The sequence below is a fragment of the Ovis aries genome, chromosome 6 (genome assembly GCF_016772045.2).
Source record: "Ovis aries strain OAR_USU_Benz2616 breed Rambouillet chromosome 6, ARS-UI_Ramb_v3.0, whole genome shotgun sequence".
Lineage (NCBI taxonomy): Eukaryota > Metazoa > Chordata > Mammalia > Artiodactyla > Bovidae > Ovis > Ovis aries.
Genome location: NC_056059.1, coordinates 84,968,387 through 84,981,467, shown reverse-complemented (window position 1 = coordinate 84,981,467; position 13,081 = coordinate 84,968,387). Strand labels below are relative to the sequence as shown.

Below are 13,081 nucleotides of genomic sequence, written 5' to 3'. Positions count from 1 at the left end.
GTAATTAATTCTACTTTTTAAAATGCTGATTTATGTATAATTTTACAATAAAAAATAAAATTACAGGTGAATATCTTTGATGAATATTGATGCAAAAATCCTTTTAAAATATTAGCTAACAAAAAAATTAGCAAACTGAACTCAATTACACATAAAAAGAATCACACACCATGATCAATTTGGATTTATTCTAAGATTACAAAGATGGTTCAACATATGCAAGTCAATCAATGTGATACACTACAGTAACGAAAGGCAAGGTAAAAATCATACAAATATCACCAATGTGATAAAATTCAGTATCTATTCATGACAAAAACTCTCATCAAAGTGGGCACAGAGGAAACATATTTCAACATAGGGGCTTTCCCAGTGACTCACAGATAAAAAATCAGCCTGCAATGCAGGAGACACAGGACACACGGGATGGAACACTGGGTCAGGAATATCCACTAGAAGAAGAAATAGCAACCTACTTCAGCAGTCATGCCGAGAAAGTCCCATGAACAGAGGAGCCTGGCAGGCTACAGTCTGGGGGGTAGCAAAGAGAGTCAGACACAACTGAGCAACTGAGCATATTCAACACAATTAAGGCCAAAATCACTGCAGATGGTGATTTCAGCCATGAAATTAAAAGATGCTTACTCCTTGGAAGAAAAGTTATGACCAACATAGACAACGTATTCAAAAGCAGACATTACTTTGCCAACTAAGGTCCGTCTAGTCAAGGCTATGGTTTTTCCAGTAGTCATGTATGGATGTGAGAGTTGGACTGTGAAGAAGGCTGAGCGCCAAAGAATTGATGCCTCTGAACCGTAGTGTTGGAGAAGACCCTTCAGAGTCCCTTGGACTGCAAGGAGATCCAACCAGTCCATTCTGAAGGAGATCAGCCCTGGGATTTCTTTGGAAGGAATGACGCTGAAGCTGAAACTCCAGTACTTTGGCCACCTCATGCGAAGAGTTGACTCATTGGAAAAGACTTTGATGCTGGGAGAGATTGGGGGCAGGAGAAGGGGACGACAGAGGATGAGATGGCTGGATGGCATCACTGACTCGATGGACATGAGTCTGGGTGAACTCCAGGATTTGGTGATAGACAGGGAGGCCTGGTGTGCTGCGATTCATGGGGTCGCAAAGAGTCGGACACGACTGAGCGACTGAACTGAACTGATGACGACTAAGCAACTTCACTTCCACTTTTCACTTTCATGCATTGGCGAAGGAACTGGCAACCCACTCCAGTGTTCTTGCCTGGAGAATCCCATGGACAGTGGAGCCTGGTGGGCTGCCATCTATGGGGTCGCACAGAGTCGGACACGACTGAAGTGACTTAGTAGTATGACAAACCTACAGCAAACAGATTAATAAATAAATAATAAAGCAAAACACAATAAGATATGTCTCTAATCACAAAGCTGAATTTGGAGTTGAAACAATAAATTGAAAATTGGTATAACAGACAAATAGTACTTCAAATTTTTCATTCATTAACATCCCAAAGGTTTTTGCATCCTTAAGCCCAGCATCATAATAAAATTCAGGTGAATAGAGGCATGTGTAGGTGCTCAGTTATGTACGACTCTGTGATCCAAAGGACTGTAGTCTGCCAGGTTCCTCTGACCATGGGATTTCCTAAGCAAGAATACTGGAGTGGGTTGCCATTTCCTTCTCCAGGGGATCTTCCTGAGCCAGGGAATGAACCTGTACCTTCTGCATTGGCAGGCAGATTCTTTTCCACTGTGCCACCTGGGAAGCCAAATAAAAGGCACAGCTTGTCTGTAAAATGAAGTTCATAAAAGTGGTAGTAGACAGAACTGACAAACATGAATAAAAGTAGGTCCCCTTGGGTCTGCAGCACCCCTGGTGGTCACTTCTTTACTGTTCAAATGTATGGTAGAATAGACTATTTTCTATGTAAGTAATAGCTAGCTCAGTCTAAGCCAAATATGCCATCCCAAACTATGACACTTTGGCATGTTACTTTTAATTAAATACTTAGGAAAGTAAAGTTACTTAGGAGAAAACTGATGTAAGGATACTCTGACTTTCCTCTATCCCCACTGATAGCAGGAAATAAATTGCCCAGGGAGTTACCCTCTATTCCAAGAGAGTAGAAGGCATCCTTATCAACAGAGATAAGGAATTTAGGGCTGAGAAGACTATTTAAACAAAACTTGCTACTTTTTCATGAATTTGCCATGCAAAGGGCAAACCCCTTTACCTTGTCAATTCTTCATCAAGGTATTCTTTGTCTAAAAGGTATAAAATCTGCCTGGTTGGTCATTTCTTTGAGTCTCATATTTTTATGGGCTCTCATATATACAAAATTAAATGTTTTTCCTTGTTTATCTGTATTATGCAAATTTAATTATAAGATCAGACAATGAACCCAAAAGAGAAGGAAAGTTTTCCTCCCCTAAAAGCCCACATAAGCTTTCATCTCTGAACTCATCACCAATCTGTTCAAACATCCATCAAACCAGCCCTAGAGTGACCAGGTAATTGGGGTCTCCTCTATGATGGATATTAAATCAAATAATGCTAAATATATAGAAATATAGTATTTTATTGATTTAACTGGCAAATCTCTATTAACATGATCACCCATTTTTTTGTATGGTAGTTTTGGTTTGTTGTTTTTTATCCATTCAAGACTCTTTTTTGTATGTACCGAACTCCTTTTCTATTGTGGTGCTTTTCTACTGACTCTTCCTTGGCTTCGAGAAGGTATGAAAGGTCAATTTGTCATTTGTAAAAACAAAAAATCTAGAATCCCAGAGTCATGGACGACCATGACTGAGAGTGACTGGCAAAGAAACAAGATTCACAAAAGACAGATTAACTGGTAAAAATTAACCAGAAATTCAAGGTCAGAGAAGTTGAGCTTTGGAGCTGGGTTGATCAGTCATAATGAGGACATGCAAGTTACATGAGCCAGGAAAGAATGAAATAAAAAGGAAAGCAAACACACTGAATCAGATTACAAATAATGCAGTGTAGCACAGGATGGGTAAGTATGGCCAGGAAAACACTTAAGACACATGAGAACTTTAAAAGCACCACAGATAATCAGGAGAGCTCTGATGTAACGTATTAGCAAACAAACACATATTCTAATCAGTTTACTGAAAACTCCTAGAGCCTTCAGATCTAGAGGCTCTCTTAAGGTTCAGTCAGAAAAACAGAAAATTCACTAATTCTCTCTACAATTTATCATATTCATTTTTCTGTTCATCCACTCAGTTCCATTATCGTTCATATACTCAATGAATATATTTCTGATTTCTAGAATTTTTATAGTCAACTTCCCACCCCAACCCATTCTTACCTGCATTTTCATCTCTGAACAGTCTAAACATGCTTTTTAAATAAAACAACTTATTGAAATAGTTGATTTACAATGTTAATTTCTGGTGTACAGCAAAGTGATTTATATATATATACATATATATTCTTTTCCATTACAGTTTATTACAAGATATTGAATACAGCTCCCTGTGCTATATATAGTAGGACCTAGTTATTATCTATTTTATATATAGCAGTTTATAGTTTGTATCTGCTAATCCCCAAATCCTAATTTATCCTTTCCCTCACTTCTACTTTGGTAACCATAGATTTGTTTTCTGTGAGTCTGTTTGTTTTTGTAAGTAAATTTGTATTATTTTTTTAGATTCCACATATAAACAGTATCCTATTTACCTGACTTACTTCACCTCGTACAATAATCTCGAGGTCCACCCATGTTGTTGCAAATGGCATTATTTCATTCTTTTTATGGTTGAGTGGGGCCTTCCAGGTGGTTCAGTGGTAACAGAATCTCGCTGCCACTTCAGAAGACTTAGATTCAACCCCTGGATTGGGAAGATCCCTTGGAGTAGGAAATGGCAACCCACTCCAATATTCTTGCCCGGAAAATTCCATGGACTTAGGAACTTGGCAGGCTACAGATGATGGGGTCACAAAGAGTAGGATATGACTGAGCATGCATGCACTTATGGCTGAGTAATATTCCACTATATTTACGTGTGTGTGTGTGCGCACGTGCACACAACACATCTTTTTCATCCATTCATCCACCAGTGGACATTTAGGTTGCTTGTCTTTGCTAAATAGTGCTGCTATGAATATTGCAGTGATTGTATCTTTTCAAATTACAGCATTTTCAGATAAGACATTCCCTTTTAATGATTTTTTAAATTTTATTCAAGTCAGAGATGTTTCTATAAATACTTCAGAATTCGTTGAGATTTCATTTGTGACCCTGTCCAAGGTCAATCTTATCAAATGTTTCATGTGTGCACTCTTGAAAAGAATGTATATACTCTATATGGAGCTACAGAATTCAACAGATGAAACTTGTTTTCCCAAAACAATCAAGTTTCATACTAATTTTTGTTTGCTTCATCTATCAGTTTCCAAGAGTACATTAAAATATCACAATTTTTACATGTTCTTAATCAGTTAGTTCTACCCATAGAAATGATTGTTTATCACATTTTGCTTTTCATTTTTCATTCTTCTTGTTTGAAATTAATAGTATGACATCAATTTTTGTTTGGAATATATATTTAATAATATATACATAATCTTAAGTAATCGAAAAGAGTTCCAGAAAAATATCCATTTCTGCTTTGACTATGCCAAAGCCTTTGATTGTGTGGATCACAATAAACTGCAGAAAATTCTGAAAGAAATGGGAATACCAGACCACCTGACCTGCGTCTTGAGAAACCTGTATGCAGGTCAGGAAGCAACAGTTCAAACTGGACATGGAACAATAGACTGGTTCCACATAGGAAAAGGAGTACATCAAGGCTGTATATGGTCACTCTGCTTATTTAACTTCTATGCAGAGTACATCATAAGAAACGCTGGGCTGGAGGAAGCACAAGCTGGAATCAAGATTGCCAGGAGAAATATTAATAACCTCAGATATGCAGATGACAGCACCCTTATGGCAGAAAGTGAAGAAGAACTAAAGAGCCTCTTGATGAAAGTGAGAGAGGAGAGTGAAAAAGTTGGCTTAAACCTCAACATTCAGAAAACTAAGATCATGGCATCTGGTCCCATCACTTCATGGCAAATAGATGGGGAAACAGTGGAAACAGTGGCTGACTATTTTTCTGGGCTCCAAAGTCATTGCAGATGGTGACTGCAGACTGAAATTAAAAGACGCTTACTTCTTGGAAGGAAAGTTATGACCAACCTAGACAGCATATTCAAAAGCAGAGACTACTTTGTCAACAAAGATCCGTCTAGTCAAGGCTATGGTTTTTCCAGTGGTCATGTATGGATGTGAGAGCTGGACTATAAAGAAAGCTGAGCGCTGAAGAATTGATGTTTCTGAACTGAGGTGTTGGAGAAGACTTGAGAGTCCCCTGGATTGCAAGGAGATCCAACCAGTCCATCCTAAAGATCAGTCCTGGGTATTCATTGGAAGGACTGATATTGAAGCTGAAACTCCAATACTTTGGCCACCTGATGCGAAGAGCTGACTCATTTGAAAAGACCCCGAGGCTGGGAAAGATTGAAGGCAGGAGAAGGGAACAACAGAGGATGAGATGGTTCAATGGCATCTTCAACTCAATGGACATGGGTTTGGGTGGACTCTGGGAGTTGGTGATGGCCAAGAAGGCCTGGCGTGCTGCGGTTCATGGGGCTGCAGAGTCAGACACGACTGAGAAACTAAACTGAATGACATGACAACTAAATGCTAAGATTAAAAGATTAATTATCTAAGATTAAGAAAGACTAAGATGATATGACAACTAAATGCAATCTATGAACCTGGATTGGATCCTGGTGCAGACAAAGTTAGAGAATAGAAAAATCTATAGCTAGACTGTTATACTGTGGTTTCTACATTCTACCTACCCCACAACTCCCAAAATTAGAGTTCTTTTGTATAGAAACTGAAAAATTGTCCAGGGAGAAATAAAGTACCTAAAATCAGTGTAACACATCAAAGTAAATCCTTTCTCATTCTGACATGTATGGGTCCCCTGAGTAATGTCTAATTAATACACACTCAGCATAAAAATCAAAGCCAGTTAACAAATCCTTTACAGGTACAGAGCAATCCCAGTGATTTATTTGATCTATTGCTCATTCTTAAATACAAAGAGACAAGCAAAGATCAGAAAACATTTATGGATAGCTTATAAAATGGCAGATTAAGGCCAGCACACACAACGCACACACACATACCAGAACAAACATAATGAACAAATGAGAATTTTAAAAACTAAAGTTTAACCTTATTTAGTAACCTCAAAGGCAGTCAAAAATATTTCATTCATAATTACTGCAAAATGAAATGAGGAAAAAGGGAGGGCTCTTGTATATTTCACACCTCTTATGTCCTACCTCCTACCTTTTTAACCCATTTTGCTCACTAGCTTTTGCTGTGCCAAGGAGCTTCTGCAGTTATAATTGGGTAGTACACATCTCTCACTTTCTACAAAAGAGCTTCAACACCACTGCATGAAACTGCTGAAGGAACTCATCTCACACAAGCATAATCTAGCAGAATGTTGAATAGGAGCCCTCTCCCATCGTTCAGGTGGTCATTTGTGAGTGTATTATACATGGCTTCTTACTGGGGCCCAGTGGACTTAGGTTCCACTTGCTCATTAGCTTCGTAATATGTGTACTAACTTTTCTCGCTTCCTGTCTCATCCTTTCCTGTTCCCTACTCCTGTACCCTAGGATTTCTCAAAATAAACTACTGCTTTCTGATCCTTATCTCAGACTCTGTTTTCTGATCCTTATCTCAGACTCTGTTTTCTGAGAATATATTGAGACAGGCTGTACCAGAACTGGCTCTAGAAAGCAGACCTGCACGGTAAGATGTGGGAACTGGCTAACTCATTGATAACCAGCAATAACAATCTCACTCCTGATGATATGTGCAACACTGAGAGCTCCTAGCATTTGGCAACATTACAATTTATAAGAATCATACAACCAGTGAGGTATGTGGAGAAGATAAAAAGTATTCATTTATGGACAGTACACTGTGAAAGCATTAATTACTCAGTCATATCCAACTCTTTGCAACCCATGGACCATAGCCTGCCAGGCTCATTTGTCCATGGAATTCTCCAGGCAAGAATACTGGAGTGGGTAAACATTCCCTTTTCCAAGGGATCTTCCCGACCCAGGAATGGAACCTGGGTCTCCTGCGTTACAGATTCTTTACCATCTGAGTCACCAGACAATGCCTATGTGGAAATTACTACTGGTAATAATACAGTTTACAGGGTGACATGGGTTTTTTTTAAAAAACAAACAAAAAGTTTTAGAAGTCTTGTAAATGACAAACTCAGTTTAAGTAGACATCAAATCAAAATACGTTGTGCAAGTCAGAAGTTCTCCTTGGCGGTGTTTAGCCTCTTTCTTCCGCAGCTGAAAAAACCAGACTTAGAATATAATTGCAAAGATCGAAGTCTACAAAGAAGATTCAATTCACCACCTCAACGGTTTTCCTACGAAAGTCAGGGTCTGGATAGAAAAATGGGGAACTCTTGAAACCTGGGTTGGGGGAGTAAGCCTGAAAATGCTCAATACCCAGGTTCTTCTAGGTTCTGCTTCTGGGGGTACAGTAGTGAAGACAGTTCTATCAAGGGTCACAGTAAACTCACCAATGAACATAAAGCTATGAATATCTCATTTTGGACTCTTCATACCAATGACTCGGTGGCAAAGAAAATAGTAACTGTTAGAGTGGACAACGGACCCTGATCCAGGTCAGGAGATAGGATCATAGTTACATGACAGGGAAAGAAGGGATTAATCTGAGACTCAGGATGCAGTGTGCTATGCTGTGTGCTAAAGTCTATCAGTCATGTCTGACTCTTTGCAACTTCATGGACTATAGCCCAGCAAAGTCCTCTGTCCAAGAGATTCTCTAGGCAAGAATACTTGAATAGGCTGCCACACCTTTCTCCAGGGTATCTTCCTGACCCAGGGATCAAACCTAAGTCTCTTCTATCTCCTGCATTGGCAGGTAAGCTCTTAACCACTAGCAGCACCTGCGGAGAAGGCAATGGCAACCCACTCCAGTACTCTTGCCTGGAAAATCCCATGGATGGAGGAGCAGGTAGGCTGCAGCCCATGGGGTCACTAGGAGTCAGACACAATTGAGACTTCACTTTCACTTTTCACTTTCATGCATTGGAGAAGAAAATGGCAACCCACTTGTGTTCTTGCCTCGAGAATCCCAGGGACGGGGGAGCCTGGTGGACTGCCGTCTCCGGGGTCACAGTCAGTCAGACACAACTGAAGCGAATTAGCAGCAGCAGGCAGCATCACCACCTGGGAAGCCCGAGGATGCAGAAGGGTGCCTAAAATTTAGGGGGGTAGAACTCAGTGCTAGTGATAATCACGAACTGACAAGGGTAAGGTAGTTTGAGGGTCAAGGTTCATGTCATCCCATCAGACTAGCAATTTAGGACAGCCAAAGTGCTGGCAAAGAGAAATAAAGAGAATCTGCAGTAAAGGAAGATGAAGAGACAAGCAAAGCTTTTTCTAAAGCAAAAGATAGTGGTCACAGTTCTTCAGTGGAGGGATTGAGATAAAAAATACAGCTGATATGGAAAAAAGCAAGATTTTTTTATGATGGCTGGGTCAATGAATTAAATATATGTACATATATCCTGATGCTCGGAAAAATTGAAGGCGGGAGGAAAAGGGGACGACAGAAGAAGAAATGGTTGGATGGCATGACCGACTCAATGGACATGAGTTTGAGTAAACTACGGGAGTTGGTGATGGACAGGGAGGCCTGGCATACTGCAGTCCATGAGGTCGCAGAGAGTCAGACATGACTGAGCAACTAAACTGGTATTAACCTGTAAAATGTACTCATGAACATAAACAAAATGTTAGTGAAATTTATTACCAGTTGGTTTAATCAAAGGCAACGCTGATTCCGAATCCAGGTTTCTTAATACATAAGTGTTCGTTCTTCTCAACCCCACTGCAGAGATTTAAAATAAATCCTTTTTTTGAAAGACTGAAAGGCAGGAGGAGAAGGGGACAACAGAGAACGAGATGAATGGATTGCATTACCGACTCAATGGACATGAGTTTTTGAGAAAGCTCCGAGAGATGGTGAAGGACAAGGAGGCCTGATGTGCTGCAGTCCATGGGGTCACGAAGAGCTAGACACAACTGAGCAACTGAACAAAATATTTATCTATTAGGCTGGTACAAATGTTAATTGTGGTTTTGGACTGTGAATTTTAAATCATTATAACTAGACTCAAACACATCTTTATTAATCAAAATAGGAACCACTGCAATCAACACATTTTTGCCAATGAGAAACAAGTTTGCTTATTCCTGTAGCACAAAAATCTATGCTTCAGGATTCAATGAACTCTTGGAAAGCATTTTCTACCTCCTGCTGGTTGTAGAAGCATTTTCCCTGCAAAAAGTTGTAAAATGCTTGAAGAGGTGGTAGTTGGCAAGAGGTCAGGTAAATACGGTGGATGAGGCAAAATTTCATAGCCCAATTTTTTCAACTTATGAAGCACTGGTTGAGTGGTCAGATACTGTTGTGGAGAAGAACTGGGCCTTTTCAGTGCAGCTCATCGATCTGCTGAGCATACTTCTTGGATGTAATGGTTTTGCCAGGATCCCGAAAGCTGTAGTGGACCAGACTGATAACAGACCACCAGTAACCATGACCTTTTGGGCGTGCAAGTTTGGCTTTGGGAAGTGTTTTGGAGCTTCTTGGTCCAACCAGAGCTGGTTGTCGCATAAAAGCCATTTTGAACTCGGATTAGAAAATTGCTTGAATTTGCTTTTTGTCTAATATCATTTCTCTAGTCTAAATTAAACAGCTATAAATCTTCAGCAACAACATAAAGAAATGTGCTAAAATGATGTAAACATAACATTTATTTAAGAATATATTTCAATGCAAAACCACAATTACTTTTGTACCAACCTAAACACTAATTGGGAGCACATGGGAAAATATTCTAAATGCCAATGAGAATACGAAAGCAGTAAACTAAAGGTTTTAAAAATCATTCAACAGTGAAGTTCTTGTTTTCTTTTGACACTAATAAAATTATAAACATGATCTAGTACAGAATTACAACAGTGTCAAACATGCAAGTATCACAAATATTTAAATATTCAACATAACAAAGGCCAAAATGGTAACTTAAAATACAGCTCTTTCAGCCATCTTGGATCCTGCAGAGGCCTGCTGGGAGCAGGATGTCTAAAATGACAGATATGTCTGGAAGGCTGTGGTACAAGGCCACTTTTACTGGCTAAAAGCGGGGTCTATGGAACCAGAGGGAACACACAGCTCTGCTGAAAATTGAAGGTGTATATGCTTGGGATGAATTCTATCTAGGCAAGAGATCTGCTTATGTACACAAAGCAGAGAACACCACAGTAAATCCTGGCAGATAACCTAACAAAACCAGAGTAATCTGGAAAAAGGTAACTCACGCTCACAGAAAATTGGTTCATGCCCAATTTCAAAGCAACCTTCCTGCTACTGGACACAGAACCTGTGTGATGTTGCACCCTTGAAGTATCTAAACTTACTATAAAGTAAATAAACGTGTGGATTTATGAAAAAAAATGTAAATCTCTTATAAACTATATTTTATAGTTTATTGCTACTACTGAGAGGGATTAATGATCAACTTAAGTAACTCTATGAGGATTAATTTTAAAGGTGTATTTTAAAAGTAAAATAGGAAATATCTAACTTATCAAAGATGAACACAAAACCTGAAAAAACAAAATAATCCTGTAACCAAAGTAGATCCAAAAATGCTACCAAATGAATACCTTAACCAAAATATCAATAAAATTCCACTGTGTATCATTAGTTCTTACACTAGAAACAAAAGTAAGCATTTATATATAATTGACCTAGGTTAATCATTTTTGATAAAATACGCAAAAAAGACAAATAGGGTTCCCACAATTTCTAAGCACAAAGCATTCTTTTATGTCCACTAATAGGTTGGTCAAAAAGTTCATTTGGGTCTTTCCATAACATCATATGGAACACCCAAATGAACTTTTTGGCCAACCCATACATCATACACAAGAAAACAAACTTGCGTTCAGACAAGAAAGAAACACAAGAGATAAGTGTCAATCTTTACCAATTTATTTTATACAAAACAGTAGCAATGTAGAATATGGGAATTATCTTCTGCTGCCACACACGCAAATTGTGAACATTCCAAGCCAATGTATACAGTTTGGAGGAGAAGGCTAAACCAATAGCATCAACCATGCTACTGAACATAAGTTTTCCTATCTAAAAAGATTAAAAATTAGATAGCAATGTCTTCTTAATATTGCTCTCATCATTGAAGACGAAGAAAAATAAAAAGTGACTTTTTTTAAGATTAAAAAAAAGAGGGAAAGGGAGAAACCAAGAGGCTGCTACAACACTGCCATAGAGTCAAACCATCATACTTCAATATTTGCATACTTGATAGCAGCATTATTTTTACTGAACCGTGTGCAACTACATGTAGAAATACATCAAAGCAAAATATCATGGCAGTCATCAATCAAGATCCAAAAGAAAGAAAATGAACAAAAAATAACTCTAGGATGAACACCCTAAAAGCAGATGAAGATTTACAGAGACTGAATCAGTATCTACATTCTTGGACTGTTCCATTCTGTCCCAATAAAAGTATCAACTCAAATTGTCAACTGTGCATTTTTGGAGGATTTGAGTTTTTCCAGTTCTTATTATACTGCATGCTTGGAACAAAGAGGGTCATAATAAATCCTTCTACACAATGAACTTTTTAAGTAGACAGTTGAAAATAAATTTACTACTTGTAAACACACACAAAAAGAAAAATACAAGATTCTGTATCTTTAAACAATCAGTGCTTCCAAAAGCGCATTATCTCCTATATCTACCTCTCTCCCCTCGGTCTCTGTCCCGATCACATAATCGCTCTCTTTCTCTTTCTCTATCACGTCCTCTATCTCGCTCTCTGTCTCTTCTGTTATCTCTAGGTCGGTCTCGTTCTCGCTCCCGATCTCTTTCACGGGGTCTACTTCTCCGGCCACTGACAACAGCCTGTGTTCGACGAAGGAAATCATCCACCCTCATATCATAATCATGCTAGAAAAGGTAAGAAATGGATAAAAGGTATGTCAAAAATCAAATGTAATTTATGAGCCCATTTATGGTAATTATTGTCTGGTAGAGAGAAGAATCTAAAGAAATACCCTAATGTATTAATTCACAGAAAGCAATTTTGACACTGTTTATAAGAAGGATTCTGATGTCTTACTAATTAGACACAACAAATGATTTACTCAGACCTCATTATAAAAAGCATTTTTTGTAGTCAATTTTTAATTTCTCTACCCAATCTCTTTTATAAGATTTATGCCAAAATAATCACCTAATGATGACCTCCAAACACATGATCAATAACATCAATACATGGGGCCACCTATGCTAAATGTCAATGTTTTTCTTCAACAGGTGGATTCTACTTAATTTTTCCTCCGTTGAGTCTACAAACTAAAGCAAACCAACTCTGCCCTCTAAAGGTGAAATTGGGAATTCTTCCATTCCTGATTTTCTTTCAAACTAAATCACTGTTAACAATTTATGGAATTTGACAGAATTTTTTAAAAATATGTACTGCAGTAATACTATGAAGTCTATTTCACACAGAGCTAATAATACACATAAGGCTGAGGAGAACGGTGAAGGGTAAGATAAGCAAGTAAGTGAGGTGCAAGGTTGTCACTGTGGCTACTACTAAGCTTGACCCCTGCTCTAGAGTTCCTCTTTCAGTTCTCAACTCATCTTTACTTACTGAACTTTGTTTCTTCAAAAGTCAGCTTATAAGATTCAAATTTTCACACTACCTTTCATATATTAAAAAAAAAGCAATTAAGTAAATACAAAATACATTACACATATATATTAGCCAGAAAGCTACTATATAATGGTGCATGAAGCACAACCTGTTAAAAAGGACAAGAATATTTTGGTAAGAGTCTCAGAAAAACTTACTTTTTTGAAAATAATCTGATCATTTAAAAAAGGCAT

The 13,081-nt window shown here is 38.3% G+C and overlaps 1 protein-coding gene and 1 long non-coding RNA gene across 7 annotated transcripts in view; both read right to left on the bottom strand.

Annotated features, from left to right (window-relative positions):
• Window positions 1–168: 168 nt before the first annotated feature.
• On the bottom strand, window positions 169–8,897 carry LOC132659961 (uncharacterized). The gene is made up of 2 exons (XR_009601054.1): window positions 8,203–8,897; window positions 169–1,347 (listed from the first exon to the last, which is right to left on the bottom strand). It is a non-coding gene; the product is annotated as an uncharacterized LOC132659961 (long non-coding RNA).
• Window positions 8,898–11,130: 2,233 nt separating this feature from the next.
• YTHDC1 (YTH N6-methyladenosine RNA binding protein C1) overlaps window positions 11,131–13,081 on the bottom strand; it is a 38,571-nt gene continuing 36,620 nt past the window's right edge. For all 6 annotated transcript variants that reach the window (XM_012180082.4, XM_027971035.2, XM_027971036.2 and 3 more), the window contains one exon: window positions 11,131–12,136. In XM_012180082.4, coding sequence (XP_012035472.1) covers window positions 11,912–12,136 — 225 coding nt within the window. In that variant the 3' untranslated portion in view covers window positions 11,131–11,911. The remainder of the gene's footprint in view (window positions 12,137–13,081) is intronic.